This window comes from Echinops telfairi, unplaced genomic scaffold, assembly GCF_000313985.2.
Source record: "Echinops telfairi isolate 266 unplaced genomic scaffold, ASM31398v2 ScPeMD7_2291;HRSCAF=2852, whole genome shotgun sequence".
NCBI classification, from domain to species: Eukaryota; Metazoa; Chordata; class Mammalia; order Afrosoricida; family Tenrecidae; genus Echinops; species Echinops telfairi.
The window spans coordinates 30,216,721-30,239,904 of NW_022106189.1; the positions used below are offsets into that span (position 1 = coordinate 30,216,721).

General features: G+C 60.5%; 2 protein-coding genes across 3 annotated transcripts in view; one reads left to right on the plus strand and one right to left on the minus strand.

Annotated features, from left to right (window-relative positions):
- Positions 1-8,611, plus strand: part of PLEKHG4 (pleckstrin homology and RhoGEF domain containing G4) — a 10,471-nt gene extending 1,860 nt beyond the window's left edge. The window contains exons 3-23 of one of the 2 annotated variants that reach the window (XM_004704840.3): positions 237-828; positions 1,177-1,275; positions 1,360-1,483; positions 1,564-1,657; positions 1,738-1,812; positions 1,897-2,013; positions 2,152-2,250; positions 2,340-2,488; positions 2,622-2,760; positions 2,852-2,968; positions 4,342-4,524; positions 4,686-5,188; positions 5,265-5,511; positions 6,116-6,205; positions 6,294-6,515; positions 6,667-6,837; positions 6,910-7,087; positions 7,338-7,454; positions 7,573-7,809; positions 7,890-7,976; positions 8,093-8,611. In XM_004704840.3, the coding sequence (XP_004704897.1) occupies positions 339-828; positions 1,177-1,275; positions 1,360-1,483; positions 1,564-1,657; positions 1,738-1,812; positions 1,897-2,013; positions 2,152-2,250; positions 2,340-2,488; positions 2,622-2,760; positions 2,852-2,968; positions 4,342-4,524; positions 4,686-5,188; positions 5,265-5,511; positions 6,116-6,205; positions 6,294-6,515; positions 6,667-6,837; positions 6,910-7,087; positions 7,338-7,454; positions 7,573-7,809; positions 7,890-7,976; positions 8,093-8,151 (3,597 nt within the window). In that variant the 5' untranslated portion in view covers positions 237-338 and the 3' untranslated portion in view covers positions 8,152-8,611. The remainder of the gene's footprint in view (positions 1-236; positions 829-1,176; positions 1,276-1,359; positions 1,484-1,563; positions 1,658-1,737; positions 1,813-1,896; positions 2,014-2,151; positions 2,251-2,339; positions 2,489-2,621; positions 2,761-2,851; positions 2,969-4,341; positions 4,525-4,685; positions 5,189-5,264; positions 5,512-6,115; positions 6,206-6,293; positions 6,516-6,666; positions 6,838-6,909; positions 7,088-7,337; positions 7,455-7,572; positions 7,810-7,889; positions 7,977-8,092) is intronic. The other variant, XM_045293756.1, reaches the window with a different exon arrangement.
- Positions 8,569-23,184, minus strand: part of KCTD19 (potassium channel tetramerization domain containing 19) — a 29,738-nt gene continuing 15,122 nt past the window's right edge. Inside the window, exons 3-16 of the mRNA XM_045293759.1 lie at positions 20,211-20,361; positions 19,251-19,442; positions 18,078-18,209; positions 16,248-16,458; positions 14,838-14,998; positions 13,465-13,568; positions 12,850-12,992; positions 12,573-12,656; positions 12,288-12,402; positions 11,303-11,894; positions 10,073-10,264; positions 9,840-9,994; positions 9,500-9,601; positions 8,569-8,814 (exon numbers count right to left, since the gene is read on the minus strand). Of these exons, the coding sequence (XP_045149694.1) occupies positions 8,701-8,814; positions 9,500-9,601; positions 9,840-9,994; positions 10,073-10,264; positions 11,303-11,894; positions 12,288-12,402; positions 12,573-12,656; positions 12,850-12,992; positions 13,465-13,568; positions 14,838-14,998; positions 16,248-16,458; positions 18,078-18,209; positions 19,251-19,442; positions 20,211-20,361 (2,448 nt within the window). The 3' untranslated portion in view covers positions 8,569-8,700. The remainder of the gene's footprint in view (positions 8,815-9,499; positions 9,602-9,839; positions 9,995-10,072; positions 10,265-11,302; positions 11,895-12,287; positions 12,403-12,572; positions 12,657-12,849; positions 12,993-13,464; positions 13,569-14,837; positions 14,999-16,247; positions 16,459-18,077; positions 18,210-19,250; positions 19,443-20,210; positions 20,362-23,184) is intronic.

A 23,184-nucleotide genomic window follows, 5' to 3' on the forward strand; every position in this document is an offset into this window, starting at 1 on the left:
CGGTTCGAGGGCCCCCTTTGTCCCCGGTTCCCCGCGGCGTGTCCCAGGGCAGGCTGGAGAGCGAGGCCGTGCGTGGGTCCTCGGGCCGGGCGGGGGCCGGGCGCGGGCGCACGAGGTGGTGTCGCGCCCAGGTCTGTGCGGGGACCCGTCGGGCAGGGGTCCGCCCAGCGTGGCCGGACGTGCGACCCCCGACGTGCGCGTGGACGGCGGGTGCCTGATGGGCTCCTCGCCCCCAGGTCTGCGCCGCGCCCACCAGCGTTGCCCAGGGAAGAGGCCTGTCTACCCAGCTATCGTCACAGCGCTCGGCCCTGAGCAGGCCCATCCTCAGGGAGGGGTTGATGGAACGCTCCCTGGAGACCGGGGAGGAGGACCCGGACTCCCGGGGCCATGCCACCGACTGGAGATTCGCAGTGTGTAGTTTCACGGAGGCCTGGGATGAAGAGGTGCCCACCCCCTGCAGGGAGGCTAAGGACCCCAGCACCCCAAGTCCACCCTCAGGGCAAGCTCAGGGGGAAGGGCTACCAGGCAGCCCTCTGTCTGGGGCCCTTCAGTCACTCCCAGAACTGGTGGCTGCACATGGGACCGGGGATGGCCCGCATGGTGCAAGAGGACAGCGGGAGGAGCCAGCCCTGTCAGGGATGGAGAGGCCTGCTGGCCCCATGTCCTCCCACCTCAGTCCAGGAGAGGGTGGGAGTGTCACCCAAGGGGCAGACTTGGCAAGGGACCCAGCTGCAGATAAGATAGTGGCAGCCAGCTTGGGCCCTGAGGACTTGGACAGAGACCCTGTGGACCCTTTGCCAGAGACGCCATTGGAGCTGCAGGAGACAGGTGAGCCAGGCTGGAGCACGCAGAGACGGCCAGGAAGCGACTCCGGCTGCTGGAAGGGGTTGATGCAACATGGGGTGGCTCTCCCCCTGTTCATGGGAGCCCTGGTGATGCTGTTGGGTAAGGGTTGGGCTGCTAACAACAAGGTCAGCAATTCAGACTCACCAGGCACTCCACAGGAGAAAGCGGAGGCTGTCTGCTCCCATAAAGATTTACTGCCTCAGAAGCCCTGGATGGGATCAGAATTTGAGTCGAATTGATGGCCCTGGTGGGTGGACCGACTCTACTGACCCTAGGGCAGGGCCTTTGGGAAGATGGCCCAATGCTGACCCACCTGTTTCCTTCTCCAAGATCCCACCGGACCCAGTTCCCCCAAGCCTACTACTGACTACCTCCTGGCCCAAGACCTGGATTTTGAGCTATTGGCCAGTGCTATGGCCACCCTGCCAGGTAGTGGAGAAGGGACCAGGAGAGGTGGGGCCAGGCCGACTCCACTGGGTGGGTGGGTGGGTGTTCACAGCCTCCTCCCCACAGGAACTCGGGATGCAGAAGGCCGGGCGGTGCTGCTTCTGTGTGCCCACAGCCTAGCCTGGCTTCACCCCAAGAGCAGCAGTCATGAGCTCGTCCGCCTCCTGCTCTACCTGCGGAACATCCCCAGGTTGAGGGAACGGGCCAGGGGATGCCACGGGGAGGGCGCAGGGCCCTGGGGACCCATCCTGAATGAAGCCTGCCCCTTAGGCCCGAAGTCCAGACCCTGGGGCTGACCGTGCTGGTGGATGCCCGCTGTTGCGCTCCAACCACTTCCCTTTTCTGGGGGCTTAGCCAGCTGCAGGTGAGGACAGGATGGTGGCCGCCCTGCTTGGCCAGAGTCCTTCCATAGTGCCAGCCAGCCTGAGCCCAGATTCCTTGCAGGAAGCTGCACCAGGGTCCGTGCACCAGGTGCTGCTGGTGGGAAAGATGCCGGAGGAGGTGCCCTCTGGGCTGCAGGTACCGCCAGAAGTGGGCCAAAGGGGTGTGTGGCATTCCTGGGTGACCACCTGGCTGAGGTCACATCACTGCCTTCTCCTGCAGCTGGAGCAGGTCCCCTCTGATCAGAGCTTGCTGACACGTGTCCCCGCCCTGGGGCTTCCCTCTCCGCTGGGTGGAGACCTGCATTACTGCCACCAGACCTGGCTAGACTTCCGGATGGTCAGTGTGCTGGGTGGGCCAGGGGTGGGGTAGCAGGCAAGCTGGGCCTGCAGAGGGGCTGTCCTGGGCTGGGCTGAGCAGGGCAGAGCTGGCTACAGTGGCCTGGTGCCGCCTGGTCAGTCCTCTCCCTGCTCACAGCACCTAGAAGCCCTGCTGCAGAACTGCCGGGCGGCTTGTGACCTGCTGCAGGGGGCTGTCGAAAGCATGAAGGCGGAACCCCAGCCCCAGGAGTGTGGGGTGAGTGTCTCCTCCCCCCCCACCCCTCTGAGTGCCCCCTGCCTCTCTCCTGCTCCGCCATGGCCATCTCCCCTGCCTGTTGTCCTCAGGATGTGAACCAGCTGCTGCGGCAGGCACGCCTCCTGATGCAGCAGGTGCTGGACTCACCACGGCTGGCGTGGCTCCAGTGCCAGGGGGGATTGGAGCTGGCCTGGCTGAAGCAGGAGGCCTCAGAGGTGGTCTTGAGCCCTGACTACAGGTGGGTGCTAATCCAGCCTTCAGACCTTGCCCCTGCCCAGCCCACAGCGTCCCTGGCTAAGGCGTCAGCACCAGGCCTGGGGGCCTCTGGGTGGGCTGGAGCAAGGGCTCTGAGCCTGTGTGCCCTGCACCAGGCCGGCCGTGGACGAAGCGGAGGTGCTGTATGGCCGAGTGGACGAACTGCTGCACCAGCTGACCCAGCAGAGCAACCGGCGAGTCCAGGCTCTGGAGTTGGTTCAGACGCTGGAGACCCAGGAGGATGACCTCCGCCAGGTGAGTCGCCCTCGCCAGGCCAGGCCCTGCCCCGGATTTCAGGCCTGCTCCCACCTGGGCGTCCCACTGTCCCCGGCTTTTGCTCCTCCAGGTTGAGGAGTGGCTGCAGCAGGTGGGCTGGCCAGCCCTGGAGGAGCCGGCCTCGGCGTCGCTGGACCTGCTGCTCCAGGCCCTCGGCCCTTTCCAGATGCTGGACCAGGCTGCCCAGGTAAATGGGCACTTGTAGTCTCCACAGGGGTTGGGGCATGGGGCTGGGACCGGTCAGGCAGAGGGGTGAAAGCAGAACCCCACCCCCTGCTGTGCACACTCTTGAGAACTGGCAGTCCAGTGGAGGAGGTCAGCTGGAATCAAGGGTCCACATCACACGTGTGTGTTTGTCAGTGGAGGCCAGCGCCTCGGCAGGCAGCTCCACTGGAGGCTCTGCTAGAACGTCACCCGACCCAAGGGGGCACCGGGCAGGCGGTCTGGGGAAAACACTTTAGAACAAAGTTAGTTGTGTTTCTGGTCCACACTTTAGGCTGCCACCTTCACACTTCAGGAACATGCTCACGTACTTGTGAGCCGAGAACTGGAGGAGAGATTGGGGTCAACCAGGGCAAAGTAGGATGGGGATGGGAAACTTTCTAGGCTGAGGAGGGGCAGGTGCGAAGGTCCTGTGGCAGGAGGCAGTGTGGTGTGCCCAAGGAGACACGAGGTGGCCAGGGAAGAGGCGATTCAGAGCAGGGGAAGGCCTGACAGGTGTACTGAGACTGGAGACATGGCCCGGGGCCGGATCCCTGGCCCTGCCAAGGGCTCTCAGATCCTGAGAACCGGGGAAAGGTTTCAGGGAGAAAGCCCTGGGATCACAGCCGAGGGCCGGCACGAGTGCCCTCCTTGCTGGGCCGATGATGACTTGGAGGATGGATGTAGCGAGTCCCGGCACAGATGATGCTGGCTCTGGCCATGGATGTGATTGGGTGGTGGTACCCATGGGCGGAAGAGGGAAGGAAAAGGGAGTTCAGATGAATGAATGGTGCTGTTCTCTGATGAGTGGGGCCCGGAGAGAAGGCGTGTGTGTGTGTGTGTGTGTGTGTGTGTGTGTGTGTGCGCGCGCCTCTGTGTATGTAGCGGGGTTGTCTTTAAGATGACTGAGGAAATGTAAGGGATGGTGGGGGCTGGGGGCTTGTGGAGATCCAGGGAGAGGTGGGGCAGGGGCCCATCAGTGCAAGGAGGGGGCCTGTGGCCCCACAAGACCACCTGGGGGTGGGGTGTCAGGCGAACCCCCAGAGGAGGAGCAGGAAAGTCAGGAGAGCAGGTCAATGTCAGGAGCCCAGAGAGAGGACTGGGAACCGAGGGGAGCTGGGACGGAGCAGCAGTAGCTGCTGGGGGCGGGCAGTGGTGCTAGGACAGGCCTTTCTGTCGGGCTGCGAGGAGGGGCGGAGGGGAGAGTCGGATGGGGGGAGGGGGAGAGTCGGATGGGGCGGAGGGGAGAGTCGGATGGGGCGAAGGCTTCGGGCCAGAGACTTGACTGTGTTAGAATCCGTGTCAGTGAACAAGCCCGGGCCTGGGGGCTGGCTGGCTGAGCCCAGTCTTTGCCCCCAGGAGCAGATCAGGCGTGGGGAGAAGGCTCTGCAGCCACTGGCTGGCTGGCAGGAGGCTGACCTGGGTACCCTTGGGGCCCGCTTCCTGGCTCTGCAAGGCCAATTGACCGCATTCTCCAAGGCTTTGACCCAGCGGCGCCAGCGACTGGCAGATGCCGAGAAGCTAGTGCTTTTATTCAAGCAGGTGAGTGCGGGCCCATGTCCCTGCCCTGGGCTGTAGGAGGCCAGAGGGCCTCCACATTCGCTATCCTTGGGTGTCTGTCCTGTCCCAGGGGCTGTGGCCGGGCTGGTAGCCCGCAAGGTGAGCCGTGGCCCCGCCCTCAGCCCCTGCCCTTGGTGCTGCAGGCCTCGACGTGGGCCGAGGAGGGCCAGCGCGTGCTGGCAGAGCTGGAGCTGGAGCCCCCGGGGGTCGTGCTGCAACAGCTGCAGCTGCACTGGACCAGGCACCCTGACCTGCCTCCTGCCCACTTCCGCAAGATGTGGGCCCTGGCCACGGGGCTGGGCTCGGAGAGCATCCGCCAGGAGTGCCGCTGGGCCTGGGCGCGTTGCCAGGACACCTGGTTGGCGCTGGACCAGAAGCTCGAGGCTGCTCTGAAGAAGCCCCCAGCAGGCAGCAGAAGCAGCCTGTGTGCCAGCAGGGAGCTTGCGGCCCCTGCCCCCCCTCCCCTGAGGAAGGCCTACAGCTTTGATCGAAATCTGGGCCTGGGCCTCAGGGAGCCTGCCCACCACTGCCTCCATGCCACCACTGCAGCGGCTTGCCACAGACCAGAGGCTGGAGGTGGCGTCCCGCCTGGGGTGACCCCCACTGAGCCTCTGCCAGGCAGCACTGATGCCAGGAGCCCCAGCAGGTGCAGGCAGTGGGCAGGGCAGGGAGGGCAGTGGCCCGTGGGGGCGCCCTGAGCCCTAACTCCTCCTACCTGGCAGGCTACAGCTGGTACTGGCAGAGCTGGTGGCCACAGAGCGAGAGTACGTCCGCGCCCTTGACTACACTCTGGAGAACTACTCCCCGGAGCTGGACCGGCCCGACGTGCCCCAGGGCCTCCGTGGCCAGCGAGCCCACCTCTTTGGCAACTTGGAGAAGCTACGGGACTTCCACTGCCATTTCTTCCTGCGGGAGCTGGAGGCCTGTACCCGGCACCCACCCCGAGTGGCCTACGCCTTCCTGCGCCATGTAAGCCCCTCAGGTCTCGAGGTCCACTGTGCTCCCTCAGTGATGAGCGGTAGGCCCAGGCACGGTGCTGGGCTGGGGCCCAGCTGCGGATGAGACAGGCAAGGCCCCCGCCCTCGGCGTGCCGAAGCAGGAGGGGCATAGAAATGACAGAGGTCCTTCCCAGACTGGTAGCCAGGGCCGGGAGGGCGGGAGGGGCATCTGCAGGAGCTGACGGCAAGGGGCGGGCAGAGCAGTGCCCCCACTTCGGGGAGCAGTTCGAGAAGGCGTTTATTTGTGAGGAGGCCGTTTGAGCCGAAGAATGGGAGTGTTCTATCAGATCAGAAAGGAGGCACGGGGTGGCAGGACCGAGGCGGGGAGAGCCAGCCCTTGCTGAGTGGGCAGAGCAGGGACGACCTGGCTGAGCAACCTGCAGTCAGAAAGTCCCCTCAGAGCCGTGAAGGGGCAGCCCAGGCCGAGCCCCGAGAGACCTGCTGGCACAGGCCCTCTGGTCAGACCCGCCCCTACTTTGAAGCAGTACCGATGGGGCCTGGGGGTCTCCCCTGGGAGGTGTTTTGGTGGGCTCCAGCTGGGAGCAGGCCCCTCCCTTCCCTATCTGTCTCCCTAGAGGGTGCAGTTCGGGATGTACGCACTTTACAGCAAGAATAAGCCTTGCTCTGACGCCCTGATGACCAGCTACGGCCATGCTTTCTTCAAGGTAGGCAGGCCAGGCCCGAGGGAGCGGGGCATGGGCGCAGCGGTGGGGGTGGGCGCTGAGGCCTCCGACGGCTCCCCCGCTCCCGCAGGATAAGCAACAAGCGCTGGGGGACCGCCTGGACCTGGCCTCATACCTGCTGAAGCCCATCCAGCGCATGGGCAAGTACGCCCTGCTGCTGCAGGAGCTGGCTCGGGCCTGCGGGGGGCCGGTGCCTGAGCTCGGGGCCCTGCGGGCTGCCCAGAGCCTCGTGCGCTTCCAGCTGCGGCATGGCAATGACCTGCTGGCCATGGATGCCCTTCAGGGCTGCGACGTGAGTACTCAGACTGCACCCAGTCGGGTGCGGGGGCTTGGGGGGGGCGGGCTGACCCTTCCAGGGCTGGGACCTGGGACGTGAGTTGTCGGGCGGGGACGGGGGCGGGGATGTTGTGGGAGGCGGGCCGACCCCCATGGGCTCCGCCTAGGTGAACCTCAAGGAGCAGGGGCAGCTGGTGCGGCAGGACGAGTTCACGGTGCGCGCCGGGCGCCACCGGTCCCTGCGCCGCGTCTTCCTCTTCGAGGAGCTGCTGCTTTTCAGCAAGCCGCGCCGCGGGCCCACGGGCACCGACACGTTCACCTACAAGCGCTCCTTCAAGGTGAGCCCCTAACCTGGCCCTGGCCCTGCCCCTCCGAGCCTTTTCAAGCTCCATGCTCCCCACCCCCACCAGATGGCGGACCTCGGCCTGACTGAGAGCTGTGGGGACGGCAACCTGCGCTTTGAGATCTGGTTCCGCCGGCGCAAGGCCAGGGACACCTTCGTCCTGCAGGCCACCAGCTCAGCCACCAAGGAGGCCTGGACCGCCGACATCTCCCGCCTGCTCTGGAGGCAGGCGGTCCACAACAAGGGTGGGTCCCAGCCGTCTGTCCATCCGCCCAGGGGCCTCAGAAGGCAGCAGCCGCCAGCAGGGGGCCACTGTCAGCCAGGCCCTGACTGTCCCATCTTTACCAGGGGAGGTGGGAGGAGGGAGGCAGGGCCAGGACACACTCAGGCAGGGGTCCTGGGGCAGTCTCCTTTGAGCAGGGGGCAGGAGGGGGCAGACAGCCCAGGGCAAGGCTGCGGCCCAGAGAGCCTGCCTCACGCCCACTGTCCACCCAGAGGTACGCATGGCCGAGATGGTGTCTATGGGTGTGGGGAACAAGCCCTTCTGGGACATCGCCCCCAGCAAGGAGGCTATCAGTGATCGCACCATCAACTATGTCCTCAAGTGCCGAGGTAGAGGGCAGCCTTGGGGGGGTGGATGGTGGGGGTGGGGGGCCGAGCAGGAGAGTTCTCCCAAGACCCGGTGGGCTGGGCACCAGCCTGTCCCAAGCAGACCTTCTCTCTGACCCAGATGTTCGCTCTCGGGCCTCCATTGCTGTGGCTCCACTTGATGATGGCAGCCCCTACCTGGGGAGTTCCGACCCCCTTCCTGGAGATCCTGCCTCCTCCTCTGTGCTGGGGCCCCTCAACCTGCACCTGTACAGAGACCCAGCTCTTCAGGGACTCCGCTGGCCACTGTATCCCCCCAACTTCCCCGAGGAAGCCGCCCTGGAGGCTGAAGCAGAGCTGGGCAGCCAGCCCTCTCTGAGTATGTCTGGGCTTGGGCAGGAGGGCACCGCCTGGGGCCTGCGCCTCCCGGCCAGCAGCCCACCCACCCACCTTCCCTAGCGCCCGAGGACTCGGAAGTCTCGTCTCAGTGCCCGTCAGCCAGCGGCTCCAGTGGTTCCGACAGCAGCTGTGTGTCCGGCCAGGCCCGTGAGTACCTCACCCACAGCTCCTCCCCTGCCCCGCCTGGGTCTCTGCTGCCCTCCCGCAGGTGGAGATGAGCTGGGGTCAGCACCCCCAGCTGCAGGCCCCAACTGCCCCCACAGGTGTGAGCCCAGGCTCGAAGACGGGGGCCCCAGAGGATGGCTTTCCGCGGCCCACATGAGCAGCCCTGCCGCCCACTCTTCCTGATGCCAGTGCCTTCTGGACAGACGTCCTGCAGGGCCTTTGCGAACCCAGTGCACCACCTTCCCTTTTAAAGATGTCTGGATGACACCCCCCACCCCCCACCCCCGTCCCTTGCCCCAGGCCCTCTTCTGGCGCCCTCTCAGGGCTTGAGCTGGGTTCCCCGCCTGGGTTGGCGGGGATCCCAGGCAAGCAGGCAGGCAGGCTCTTCGCAGCTGCCTCTCAGCCCACCCCAGTGGGTCCTGCCCCGACGCCCCCGCTTAGCCCCGTTTCTCCCAAGTCTGTTGGGTTATTTTGACTCAGTGCCCTTGGAATAACTTTCACTTGGAGTTGTTGTCAAAACAGGCCTCCCTCGTTGGTAGGTCTCTGGCGCCTGGGAGAGGGAGTCAGGCTGCACTTGTGGTTAACTCTTTTATTTGTTTACAATAAAAAGTAGGTTGATGTGCACCTTGGGGCGTTCACATGCTTTGTGGGCGGTTAAAAGGAAGGGCCCGTAGGGGGAGAGGGGGGCTGTCTGCAGGGCCGGCATCTAGCCCTCTTGTAGGTACTTGCTCAGGATGGAGTAGGAGACAGACCGAGACAGGCCCCTCTGGATGAGCAGGTCCACACAGCGGCCGTATTTCTGGGCAAAAGGCAGCGTGAGCTGGAAGGAAGACCTGTCTTAGGCCTGGCCACTGGCCACCTCACTTAGGGTAGACGGGTGATGTTCTCGGCATCCTGCCTTCCCCGAGGCCTGTGGTTCCAAGGCCCCCCTCCCCCAGCTACCTGTGCAGAGTGCATGAGGGCCCACCAGGTGAGTCTGCTGCCCCTGGTTTGGCAGTGGCGGCAGATGAGTGCAGCGAGGGCGGGAGGTTCTGGGGCTCCTGACTGCTAGGGTGCCACCATGCTCCCTCTCCACCTACCGTGCCAAACCACCACCCCTAACCCCAAACGTGGTTTAAGGGATCCAGAACAAGCCAAAGTGGCCATCCTTCTGTGCCCACCACCGGTCTGGGCAGCTCAGACAGGCAAGGGCTCAAGCGAGGCCATGGCTGAAACAGCGGCGTGGGTCTCCCTGGTGGGGAAGGTCAGAAGTCATTCCCCCCCTCCTTGTCTGCTCCCCCAAGAGCAGACCCAGTGTGAGGGATGAAGCACAGGATGGACTCGGCGGTGGGAAAAGACCTGGAATTGGGGCTGGAAGACTCTGACCCAACATGGACGGATCCCTCCTGCCTTCAGGACCCAGCCTGGCCTCCTACCAGGGTTCCTGGGTAGCCCTGAAGGGCTGGGGGCAGGCCCTTCAGGCTGCTGTGCGGGGGGTGGGGGGGTGGGGGTGGGCTGGGCCTCACCTCCACCCAGCTATACAGGCGCTCCTGGGTGTGCTGGTCATCCTTGAAGCCGGCGATGGCCAGCAGGTCCACCACGAACTGCTTCGGGCTCATGTGTAGGCTCTGCAGAAAGCCCGTAGTCAGGCAGGGCCAGGGCAGCTGCCCAGCAAACAGGAGCATGTAGCGCCTCACCTGGTCCTGCAGGAGCCCTTTGCTTGGAGGCAGGGACACCCCAAATCTGCCCCCAGGCTGGACTCACCCCAGGTGGAGCTGCCCTGCCTTCCTGCCACCCTTCTGCTCCGCCCTGGTTTTGCTGCGCTTCCTTGGGGCATGGTAGAGGGCAGAGCCCTGTGTCACATACCCACAGGCGGTTGGCCAGGGACACCACCTTGGCCGTGACAACTTTGGGGTCCTTTTGCCTGATGGAATCTAGGATGATGTCAGTCAGGAAGCGGTGACACTTCTGTGCATAAAACATCTCCTCCCAAGACAGAGAGAAACTCAAGAATGTCACATCTGTGGAGGGAGAGCGGGTGTGGCCACAGCTGCCCCTGGCTGGGGCCTCGGGGAGGGGCAGTTGGGAGGGGGACTCACCTCGGGGTTGGGGGCTGGCTGTGGGTGGCATGTTCCTGAGATGGTCTATCTGCGTGGTGAACACGATACTGTCCTCGAAGAACATGCAGGAGCCATCGCTGCCCACCACAGGGGGGTGGGTCACTTTGAGAATGACCCCCATGTTGTCCACCTCAGGCACCTTAGGCAGAGGCTGCTCATGAGCAGGGCTTTCTGGGAAAACACAACGTGGGAAGGGGTTTTTAAAGCCACCTCAGCTCAAGCAATGGGGCGTCTGATGACAGACCAGTCGTCAGCCACCCCACCCTTTAGCTTCTCCCAGTGACACCCTGGGCTAACGGGGCGGCGCCTGTCCACCCCCCCCACCCCCCCCCACCCCCCCGCACTTCACAGCGGCAGCTTGTGGACTTCAGCACTCCCTGGCTCTCCGAGGACCCGGGCTGCACAAGCACCTCTGGGACTGGCACCATTTCTGACAACGAGGGGCTTTCTGGGGATTCTGGCCCATGTCCACCGCTGGACAGAGCCTCAGGAGTCTCACAGCAGGTCCACAGCAGCCCTCTAGGCAGGACCCAAGCCACTAACAAGAAACATGACAGGCTACCATGGGAGGACGTGGCAGGGGCAGAGACAGCTCAGCAGGGCCATTTTCAGCACCTCTCTACCACCCTCCTCCCTTTCCCAGCTCAGTTCCAGAGATGCCCCTGTGTCCTGGGCTTCTCCCATGATGCCCCACACCTGACATTTCTCCTTCTTTTGTGCACCCCTCCCCCACCTCCTGCAGGCCCCCAATTGGAGACCAGTCCTTTCCCGGGCCTGCCCTTCCCTCCTTTCCTCCCGTTACAGCCCAGCCTGCTACACCTGGCGGGAACTCAGCGACGTCTACTCTAAAGGTTCCCGGTCCTGCGGCCCTTCTGCCTGCTTCACCTGGCCTGTTACTGTCCTGCTTGTAGGCGCCAGCTGATCCCCGTTACCTCTTGTGAAGCGTGGCCACCTCCTGGACCACAGAGAGCTCAGCTGTGTCTTCTCCCAGCCAACTCTCACCCCGGCTCCGTGCGCCCCCTGCCCAGGGACCAGTTTTCCCTTTGCTCCTCAGGGCACCTCGTGATTGTGTCAGCCCCCCAGCTGTGCCAGCACCTGTCTGCTGCCCATAGGGAACTGACATCCATGATCACTGTCGCCTTAGCCCAGGAGTGTGACTTCTCCATCCGTTTGAGGTGGGACTGAGGTCCAGGACAGGGCAGGACTCACCCCTCTCCTTGGGCCTCTGCTTGCCCCAGTCTTTCAGGGGGATAGCTCTTCTCGCGGGCAAGTATGACTTAAAGGCTGGCTCTGATCCCTTGTCTTTGGCCCCTGCCTGGGGACTGGGGTCTTTTTCCAAGGCTGGGGGTTGAGCTTTCCAGGTGGCTGAGGTGCTGGGCTGGGAAGCAGCCCCACTTCTGGTGGGGAGCTGCAGGGTGGCCTCCCCCTCTGAGTTGCTGCGGGGGACTGCCTGTGGCTGGAACTCCCACTGCTTGCAGTTGGCCATGTCCCACTCCCTCACCAGGGAGATGAGCTTCTGCATGGGTGTGACAGGGGGGTCTTTGGCTTCGGGTTTCTGCATGAGGGTCACTGTGGCACTCTTCTTCTTGGGGGGGCTCTCAGGGTGGCACCCCCAGTGTCTGGGATTGGCACACAGACCAGGGCAGTGTGCGTAGGTGCTGGGGTTGCCGGCCCTCTTGGCACCCCGGCACAGGACACCAGCCCCCTCCACCAGGCTGGATCGGGTCAGGGCCCCCTTGGCCTTGTTCCACGGGGCCCTGTCACCGCAGTCCTGGAACTCCACAGGCAAGCAGGCTGTCATCTGGGGAGAGAGGACACAGCAGCTCTGGGCAGGTGTGCCTCTCCCCGGCCATGGGGCAGCCTGTGAGATCTGCTCAGTCTGAGGAGCAGCGATGCCCAGTCCAGGGGCTTCACACACCCACAGTAGAGAACACAGCCTCAGCCCCTAAGGTCCAGAAACTAGTGACCCTACCAGGATGCCACGCCTCCCTCTCTGCCATTGAGCCAAGTCCCACTCATGGCGACCCTGCAAGGCAGGACGGAGCTGCCCTGGGGGTTTCCGGGGCCTCATCGTTCTCCCTCAAAGAGGCCCTGCTTTTCCATCTTTCCGTGGTGCTCAGTAGCTGGGGCTCCTGCCTGAGTCCTGATTTGCCGTCTCTGAGCACAAGGGCAAGCCCGAGAAGGCCAGCCTTACCTCTTTGGCTTCTCTGCTAAACTCCACCAGGGACCCAGGTCCTTCCGTCACCACATGCAGCCTCCTGATGGGGAAAGCCCCTGTATGCTCAGATTCCTTCTCCTGGGTCCAAGACCTACAGACCCCAGGAGTGGGGTTAGCAACCCGAAGCTGCTTCCATCAGCCCACTGGCCACTGTGTCAGGTCCACATTTGGGAAATAACTAGATGGGTGGGGGGCTATCTTGAAGGGTGTTGGTTAACTGATGGGTCAATCGTAGTGTCGGGTGGAGGGAGAGCTCCTTACTTGTACGCCTCACATTGGCCCAGGGCTTCTGAGAGGGCTGGGATCTGGTATTCCTCCACCTCCTGGCAGAAGAGGGGCCATTCCCTGCCAGTGACAAGGAGGTGCTGGCTGAGGGGAAGGCGGGTGGGGACATGAGCCCCTAGAGCAGCCTTTGTGAGCCACAACCGCCACCCGCCCTGCCCCCGCCCCTGAAGTCACACACCGAGGCCTTCTCTGGTGGCAGAGGGCTGGAGTCGGCTCCAGAGCCATGCTCCGAAGACCAGCGGGCCCCACTTACTTAAATTCAGACGGTAAGAAGAGTTTTCCCAGCCTCAGGAAGTTGAGGACGTGCCGGAACATCTGTCCGTCACCGTGGACCAGCAGGGTCTGGCCGTAGGCGATCCAGTACATCCTCTGCGAGTTGGACAGCAGTTCTGGATACTGGGGGTGGGGGGGCAACAGCAGACTCAGTTCGCCGGAAGGGCCGGCTCTCTAGTTCGGGGCAGGCCAGTCTTCCCTCACTGTGTTTTCAGGACCAGCCTAGGGCAGAGTAGCTATGGTTTCCACCTCCCTGCCCTCTCATCCCAGGGAGCCACAGCGGGGAGCAGATATCCGGGAGACACCCACTCACCTCCCCATCAGGTTCTGCTAATTCCCAGGTCACCCTCCTGAGGTGGAACCCACCCCGCCTCCTGCTGGGCCTAAGCCCCTCAGGGCTGAGCCCTCCCCGACCCAGACTTGGCAGGCCTGCCCAATGTGCGGCTCCTTCTCCTTCAGTTCATAGGGCACAAGCTCGCTGGGCAGTGGCGCTGGGGGGAGACCCTGGTTCTAAGCAGGTGGTGAATGGGGGGGGCAGGGGGAGCAGGGTTACGTGCCAAGCTGTCGTGGGGGCAGTCAGCAGGGCCAGCAGTACCTTCAGCAGGGTCTGCAGCGTGGTGGCATACCAGTGGCTCCCGACGTAAACCCTGATGATCTGCTGGGGCGAATGTACGGTGATGTCGGCTGTCCACTCCTCATCTGTGGAGGCCGGGGAGAGGAAACCTTTCACACGGTCGGTCGGCAGGGGAGAGCAGGCCGGCCATGCTGGTCGACAATACAGACCATCAAAACGCAGGGTCTTGGTCAGTCCTATTGTGCTGCCTACTCTGAGAAGCCAGCAGACATCCCCAGCACCAACCTCCCTAACTACTCACCGCCTGGTTTTCCAAGTTTGTTGTGAGATGGGGGATGAGGTGGGCTCAGCATAGCAGCTTTGGGGGTCGCTGGTGACTCAGGGTGGGGACCGGGGGTGGGGGGGTTAAAAGGCCTCTAGAATCTTAACTCCCACGATCGGTCACTGCCCTCCCTCACCCACCTCTCTCAGGAAAGGTGGCCGGAGCTGCCTGTTCACCTGCATTGCCAACTGCCTCATGCTCCTGGCTCCAGGTGCCCTACATGTGCAATGGTTCACATGGCTACTCAGGTGGAGCCAGGAGCCTTCTGGGTAGGTGTGATTCTGGTCTGAACCCCTCACATCTATAGAGAGCGACCCCCTCACGGGTCTGGGAAGCTGAGTGCAGCCCCTGCTCTCCGATGTCTGGGAGTCAGTCTCTAGGGAGCGGCTGTGTCAGGATGGCAGGCTCAAAGCTGGATTGCACAGCCACGTGACAAGAGGCGCAGGGTCTCATCGGGCTGTGGGCCCTGTGGGGAGAGGCGCCGGGCCTGTGCAGCTTGTTCCTGTGCCCCAGTGTCTGCCCCTGTCCGTGGATGGTGGGTGCTCAGTAAGTCAGGCCGAAGGTGCTGTTGGGTGGTCATAATCAGACAAGAGCTCGAACTTATCTAGATGGCTTTGTGGTGGTGGAGAAGAGGCCAGGGGCAGCTAGTGGACGTGAGTTGAGTTCATGGGCAACTGGGGAAGACAGCACTGATTTTGGACTCCAGTCCCAATCCAGCTTGATGGCTAAGGGCTATTTGAGCAAGTCGCCTACTGCCCCTACTGCTGCCTCTGTTAACTGGCCTTCGGGACCCGACCCTCAGCGGGTGGTTTGGAGGTCCACATGAGCATAGCAGGTCAGCTCCTGGGGCCAGAGCAACATGTGTTGGGGGGGCCTTTGTACCCCCACATTGGGTAGTGGCTGAGCAGGTTGAATGTGTCCTGCTTGAGAGTCCTTGTGGGCTTAAGGGGCAGACCCCACACATGCTGGTCTGGACCCCCCTGCGCTCCCCCAGACTTCCTGCTTCAGCGGTCCTCTCCACCCCCACCCCCTCCGCTGACACCACCTTCAAACCGAGAGCTTCCCCGACTACTGAGCACACCTGTGGGGGCCAAAGCCCTGGGTTCCAGGTGGGTCTTCAGAGCCACCTTCATGGGCTCGTAGGTGATGTCCCTCTTGTCCAGGAAGGCACAGAGCTCATACACCTCAGAAATGGTCTCCGTCAGGGGCAGCCGGCAAGTCCCCAGCCAGTTTCTGCCCAGAGGAAAGTCCTGTCACCAAGGCGCTCAGCCCCGTGCCCACCCTCTCACCCCCCCACCCGAGTCTCCAGTCTGGAAATGCAGCATATTGGGGATCTCTTGCCAAGACACTGGCTCAAACTTGGCACCCCTGGCACTGAGTCCTTCATCAAACTGGCAGTCATGTAAGGAGGGAGGTCTGGATCCAGGCTGACCCCTTTGGAACTGAACTTGACCTATTTCGGCAAAGTCGCTGGGTCCTGTCTGGGTTCCAGAAGTCAGTGCGAGGGACCGCCACCCCTTCCTGCCGATATCTGTGGGGCAGCCTGCTGTGGTCCCAGGAGATTGCTGACACTCTGGGTGCCCAGGAAAGAGCATGGGAGTCTGAAAACTAGCCCTGTCCTGGAGCCCTGTGGGCCAACAGTGGGGGGCACTCTGTGAGAGACAGGTGTGTCCAGGGGCATGCAGCCAGCAGGCTAGGTCACTGCAGGCTCTGAGCCGAACCCACCACAGGAAGGGGCCTCAGAGCCGGACCCCCACCAAGAATGGACCAACGCCCCCTCACAGGTCCGACGATGAATGTTCCCTAGTGGGAAGCAGGCTATGTTTACAGGGCTTTCCACTCCCCTAAAGAGTGACAGTCTTGGAAACCCACAGGGGCAGTTGGACCCTGTCCTATAGGGTCACTGTGAATTGGGGTCAGTTCGACGGCAGTGAGCTTGGTTTGGTTTTTTGGATAGAAGGGAATCGAGAAACACATGGAGCTTCTCACCCGACTCTCTCCCCAGACCGCGCGTTTACCCCATCCGGCTTTGCGACCCCATGGGAGCTGCTCCGCTCCTCAGTGGGCTCGTCTCCACCGTAGGGGGCGGGGGGAGACCTTGGGAGGGTGTGTTCCAGGCTCCTGCACTGATGGGGCATTCTTCCAGGAATCCTCCAGGAAGCCTGCCCTGGCTGTGGCCTCTGTCCATCCAGGGGGTGCCCCAGGGTGGGTATTGCAGGATCTGCATTCCCAACGAGGTTAGAGAGGGGCACTCAGCCCCGCGGGGTTGTAACCCAGTCTGGTCCGCTGAGACCCAGAGCCAGGGAAATAGAGCACAGAGAGGAGCAGACAGGCCGCCGTTCTTTGAACCCAGAGGGCCCTGCTGATTCCCAAGGGCACCAGCCCTCTCCTCTGAGGTGCTAACCCCACTGGGGGTGGGGGCTGCCCAGGGGAGTGGCCACAGCAGCGAGTTTACCCCAAGGATTCATGGCAAAGGCCTTACTTCACATGCTGGAAGAGGACCCCGTTGCCTGTGATGAACAGGTGGCTCCCGTCCAACGTGCTCTCCACGCGCAGCTGCCCCAGCGCCGAGTCCGGGTACTTGACCAGCAGACCGAGGGCCATCACGTAGAGGGGCTTCGCGGCCTGTGGGCCTGCTGCACGGCTGCCTTTCCCAGGGCTCGAGGGAGGGCAGGAGGCCCGGGAACAGCCACCTGTGCCAGGGAGACAGGGGTGAGTGTAGCTGCAGGGAGGCTTCCCACTGTGGCCTTGACCTAGCCTTCAAGGAGCACCAGCAAGCCTCTGCCACGGAGTTCATTCAGACGCATGCCAGCAGCAGCCGGCCTCCACTCTTTCAAACCCGAGCGGCTGCTGGGTTTGAACTGCCGGCCTTGCAGTTCTCAGGCCAACACCTCATGGCAGCAAGCTAATATTCCCTTTCACAGTGCAAACTGGAGTCTTTTAAAAATCAGTATGATGTTTGTGTGGAGGAAGACCTTCCTGAGGGAGGTGAGGCAGCAGGGCTCCTTTGCTGAATCACTAAGCTTCAGAGGTCTGGGCTGGCCGCGTGTCCCTCTGTCTTTCCAGGAGGAGAGATGGGTAAGTGCGGAGCAGAAGCCACCGGGAGGGGCAGGTGAAATCACCTTCTCAGGCTCCCAGGTGCCAGCACAGACCACCCTGGGCAGACTTTCTCAGGGGACTGAGGCCAGGAGCATGCTTTCCCACCATGGGCGGTACCATCGAACATGGGGTCCCAGCCTAGTGGACCCTGCCCCACAGTCCTCACAGCAAGCACACAGACCAGGCAGCTGCCTCAAAAGGGCTAGTTAGTCCTTCACCCTAAACCGCTGAGCAGGGCTGGGATAGCAGGTGAGTTCTGTCTGTCTCCAAGGCTCCTGGGACAATCTGCAGAGCTGCACGTGTGCTTGGGGCATGATGCAGGCTGAAGGAGCCAGACAGACCTGGTGTCAACTCACCCTCACACTGACCTTGGGGGCTAGGTCCTGCTATGCCCCCCCCCCCCCACTGACCCAGGTTCTCTGAGGCACAGAAGCCATTGGAGGGAAGGGCTTGAACTCACCATCCCTTAAGTGGCTTTTAAGACCTTGTGTCGGTTGTCCCACCTAACCCTCCAATAGGGTCGGATGCTCTGCTGGCCCAGGTTGGGAGCGAGCCAGGGCCTCATTCTGCCTGCTCCCTTGGGACAACTGTCTGCTGAGGTGAAGCCAAGCTGTACCCTGGAGGCCACACGGCTGGCCAGCTCCCTGCCCTGCACACAGGCCATCAAACGCTTGCGGGAGGAACAAGCTGGGGAGCAGGCAGCCTGGATTGGACTGGGGTCAGCAATAGGCAAAGACAGAGGCGCCACAGCAGGGATTGCAGAGTGCAGGGGCAAGGGGATTGGGGAGTGGGCTGGCCAATTTGAAGCACTGCAGGGGAAATGCCATCACTCTGGTGCCCTCTAGCTTGGCTGGGCAGAGGAGGGTTGGGAGGGAGACAGGTGGACCTCCCTCCCCTGCCCTGGAAACCTGCCCACTAGCCCAGCCTCCCTCCCAGGACATTCCGGCCTGTTGTCCCACCCAGGTCAGCCTCCTCCTGGGCTGGGCTGGGCTCGACTCGATAACCTATAGTCCTGGGGGGCTGCCTGCCACCCTGCCCAAAGTCACAAATTCATCTTCTTGGATTTGAATCCAACCCAAACCCTAGCTTCTCCCATTGCCACTCAGAGCCCAGTGCTGTTGAGGGGAGGGAGATGTCTGTCCTTGGGTCTTCCACCTTGAGTCCAGACTCCCTCAGGATGTCAAGGGGAGGCAGGGCTCCCCTGGGGACATACCCATGTTCATGCGGTACAATTTCACGGCTTCCGCGAGCTCGGGGATTTCTAGAAGCTCCACTTCTGCTTCTAATACGTCTATGTTGGAGAAGTTATCTGGGAGTAAAAGCTTCTGAGAGCGGAGACAATTCACTTGAAAGAGAAAAAAACACAAGTGAGTTGAAGAGGTGATTCCTAAACCGACTGTAGGGTCAGGCGTTTGTCAGGGTTTGGGGGCTGCAGCTTATCCTAAGTCTCCAAACAGACTGGGTTAGATCAGCTTTAGCCGGCTGAGTTTCCAGGCCAGAGACCACGGGTTACTCCTTTCCTGTGGCTGTGTCCGTGTGTCCGTAGGTGTGGCCTCTCCTGGGGCTGCCAAGCCAGGCCCTCCTGGCTCAGCAAGCACCCTGGCCCTGAAACTTACCCTGTGAGCCTGGACCACCCAAGAGCAGGAGGAGGAGTTGTCTTGCCGCTTGGGGCAGGGGCTGGGGGGAGGGCAGCCGGGGAAGCGGGGTGGCCACGCCTGGGCTGGCAGGTGGCACTGCCTGGACTGCAGTGCGGGGCAGACTTGGAGCCAATGGCAAACCTGGGTGAGTCGATTCGGAGACGCAGAAGCGCATCACGGGACAGCGTTCCAGGTGACTACGAACATGCACGGCTGGGGTGTCAGGCAGGGGGGCCCTAGGACAACTCGGGTTGGACTGCAGCAGGGCAGTAGCAGCAGCTTAGAAGTGGGGGTCAATTCATAGGGCTCTCTGTGGGGGCCAGTTAGAGCAGGAGGGAAGTTGTCTTCTGTCTGGGGTCCTCAGGTCAAGAGCCCACAGTGACAGGGGCTGAGGCCGAAGGGCCAAGTAGGTCCCCAAAGGCAGAGAAGAACCTGACTTTGGAGCTGAGCTTAGGACCCTTCCTTTGGCATTGGCTTCTGGGGTCCCTGACACGCCCTCAGGTCACTTCTCCCTGTATCCCTAGGCTGTCCCAAACTCCATAGAGGGGAGGCAGCCCTGATTTCTGGAAACCTCTGGCATGTCTCTACCACGTTTGCCCACGGAAGCCCCGGAAGCCCTGAGCGCTGAGTATCCAGCTTGTCTTCTGTGGGGCCTGGGCTGGGAATAGGGACGGGAAGGGGTGGCTGGGCCCTGCCTCCCACTACTTGCGCCAGCCAGCCCCCACTCCCCCCCAGGACATAGCAGTCACCGATGAAGCGGAAGTCGCCGCACTCGCACTCGATCAGGGCCACGGTCTCAGCCAGCCACAGCAGGTTGTCCTCGGTCACCAGGCTCGGGTACTTGGCCACCAGGTGGAGGGGCAGGAAGTAGTAGTGAACCTCCTCTTCTGTATCTAGAAGCGGCGTGTCCATGAGCCCCAAGGGCGCCTTATCGTGCAGGCCTGGAGGACACAGTATAGACGGCGTCACTCCTTCTGAGAGAGGCCAGGGGTGGGGGTCAGCGGGGCTCTCACCAGCACGGAGACCCTAGAGGGACTGAGACGCCAGCCCAGACATGGTTCTGGCCAGGCGTCTCCCCCTCTTCTCTTTAGATGTAGTAGAAGGTTTGCGGGGGGGTTGGGGGGGGCAATGACAATCTATTTTTCCTTCTACAGACTTCAAAGCATGGTGGGCCATTGTGTGGCATTTTGGCTCGTGGACCTAAGACGTGGAATTCATACTGGTGCCCCCTGTCACTTCTAATCTGTCAAACGAACCACCGTGACCTGCCTATGAAATTGATGTTTGTGTTTCTACCGGAAGCTCAAGCCCCATCCATGATCGGGAATGCCTGTACCGGTGTCCCAGGAAGGCTAGTCTATGCTGCAGGGCTCACCAGACAGGGATCATTTGTGGATATTCCTTGTGCAGTGCTGAGTGGTGACTTGAAAGGGTGGTGGTGGAATGCTGTGACTTCTTTCGGGGTGGGGTGGGGGTGGGTGATGGAGCGTGGCCCAGCCTTGCCCAAGCAAAGCCAGCATGCAGATCAAGGGCTGTGACAGCAGCTGCTTGGTGGGCACCCGACAGAGTACAAAGTCAAAGAGGATGGGAGAAAGGTACAGGGATCAGCCAGGCGTCACCCAGAAATCGGGATGGTACCCATTCTCTGAGGGCGAGGAGGAGGAAGCTGGCCTGGCCTTTAAGAAGCACCAGCTTGTCCCTGGCTGTACCTGTGAAGGCTGGGCTTTTAATAGGAAATTCTGAGGGTTTGCTGATACATTTCCACGTACGCCAGTAGTTCAAAGATGCTCTCTCAGCGACGGGGACGTCTGCAGGCCGCGCACGGAGGTGGTGTTTTCCTTCCTTCAGGTGGTCCAGGGTCTGTTGGAAATGGAAAGGGGGTTGCCTTGAACATGCCGAGCCCAGTTACTGTCTACCAGCGCGAGGGGGACACGCCAGGAAAAAGAGTATGTGACTCAAGTGCCCTGAAATAAATCGAACCCACAACAAAAGCAAAATCAGGAGAAAAGTTAGCTCTGTAAAGTGGCAGGCTGACCATACCCTTCTGATGGTTTTTATTGTGGTAACTAATAAACACATCCTAAAACTGGCCACTTCAACAGTGTACAAACGAGGGCCCTTAATCAAGCTCTTAAGGGGGTGCAATCATCGCTGCCATTTGTCTACCCAATCCTTCATCACCCCTGTGGGGGTGACATCATTTCACATCCACTAGATGAATGAAAGCGTGGGGGTGGAGTCCAGCCTGTCAGTCAGGTCACAGCTGATGGTGCCCCCTTGTGGGCGTGGCCTTCTCAGGAGGAGTGTCCTGGGAACCTCCCCTCTCTCTGTCTTCACCTTCCTGCTGAGGAGCCACTCTGAGACCTGGGCCAGCCCTGTGACGCAGCCACTGCCATCGGATCCACAAGACTTTGCACTTGGCCTGTGATCCTCCTGCATTCTGCATCATTGCACGTGCTGTGTTGAATCTGAAGAGGGATTTATGGACTAGTATCAGACTTATGGGTCTGATCTGGACTGGGCTGAGATGTTTGCTTGATAAACAATTACTTCTTGATATAAAGTTCATTCTTACACATGTATGAGTATCACTGAATTTGTTTCTCTAGTCAAACTGGCCCAACACAACCTCCAACATAAACTTGGCCCAGTAAGCAGTAACATCCTGTTCCCAGCCCATGGTAAAAATTCATCTGCTTTCTTGTCTCTACGGGTTTGTCTTGCCTATTCTAGACATGTGTATAATTGCGTCCCTCTGCTATGTGGGCTTTTATGCCTGGTTTATTTCACTTACCATAATGATTTTAAGGCACATCCATGTTGTAACACAGACCGGAACACCGTTCCTGTTTATGGAGGAATTAGGTTCGTTGTCTGGATGTGTATGTTATTTATTTATCCATCTGCTGATGGGCACTTTTTTCTAGACTTTTTACTGTGAATTGGGTGAAGGTTTACAAAGCAGATCCTCCTCCATTCAACAATTCAGCAGTCTTACGTTTAACAATTCACACACACAAAAAAATTCATACATGTTAATCTTCCACTTCTCCACTATCATTCCTTATCCCGCCTCCTCCCTGAATTTCTTGACGCCGCGCCTCCTTCTTTGTTACCCTCTGAACTTCATCGTTGGGCAAATGCAGCGTTAAGAAAAATCTCAAGTGGCCCATCACTCTAATACAGGGGTGAGTTCAGTTCCAGACCTGACGGATGACTAGGGGTTATAATCTTGGGGAGCCTACCTGTCTCTACACCTCCTGGTCTCTTATGATTTGGGGTGTCACCTCCATAGATAGAGGCCCTCAGACTTGAAGGAGCAGGTGTCCTGGGTGGGCGGAGGCTGCAGTGAAGCCCTTCCACTAAGCAGGCTGCAGGCTCCTGGCCGAAGGAGCTGGGCTTCCTCATGTAGACACAGCCTCCCTTCCAAAGCCTTGCTGACGGGCAAGGTACCACAACCTCGAACCTATCTCTTCTGTTGCCATTCTAGAAGAAAATTTTATTTTCTCTAGAAAGTTTTGGAGCTAGCAATCAAATAGTCATATAGTCAACTTTCTGCTCATGTGTCTTGTAATATAACACCTCCCATACCGCATGAACCTGATGAAAAAGCCCTCCTCCTAGCCACATGGACGATGTTGCCTATGGGAATCTAGGGCTCTGAGAAGAGCCCTCTGGTGGTCACAGCTATAAACTGCACCCACATAACTGCTCAAGGGCTGCAGAAGGAAGTGGACCACAGAATCGGGAATCTTTGATTTTTACTTGTGAATTGTGAATTGGGTGGAGGTTTACGGAGTAGATCAGTTTTCCATTCAGTAATTCACACACATTTCAGTTCATTGACTGCAATCCCACTGTAGGGAACGGGAAGACAGTGTGTGTCTGTGAATGAACTCTTTATTCTCATATTTTAAGAAGCCTGCAGGCTGGGTTTCTGGAGTAGAGGGAGGCTTGTGAGTTGGCGGTGAGTCTCACTCACATTCTCATAACTAATATTGTTCCCCACTGTATCCTCCCATAATAGTGCTGCCTTAAAGTTACCTCTCACAAGCACATGGCTGATTGCTCTCTGGCCAGCAGCTTTGCTATAGAGGCAGATCTGTGCTATTGCTCTCTAGACTCTGAAGGCAGCCACTCCCCCTTACCTGTGCCTTAGCACTGATGTTAGGGTACTCCTCCAATGAAGTCAGGGACCTTAGGGTTAAGATACATCCCACTTTATTATGTTTGTGGCTACCTGGAATTAGGGGGCTTGCATGCCCCAAGAGTATGTAAGCTGTTGTTGGAAATATTTCTCTCTCTGTGCACGGACCTAACTCTGAAGTGATGGTGGCGGAGGTGAGCCCTTGCATGCATTGTCTTATCTGATGTCTCTTTAATTTACCCTTCAATTATACAACCACCCACTTGCACCCCACACCCCACGAGGTGACATCACTTATCCCCCTCTTTCCTTGTTTCCAGTCTTCAGTCCCCCATCTTTCCTAACCCTTCTGAAAAACATCCTTTGGATCTTGTGACTGGTTATTCTAAGCCAGGCGTCCTCAAACTATGGCCCTCGGGCCACATGCGGCCTTTCCAAGGACATTTATGTGGCCCGCCGGGTGTTTTTGCCCCATTTGTTTTTTTACTTCAAAATAAGATATGTGCAGTGTGCATAGGAATTTGTTCATAGTTTTT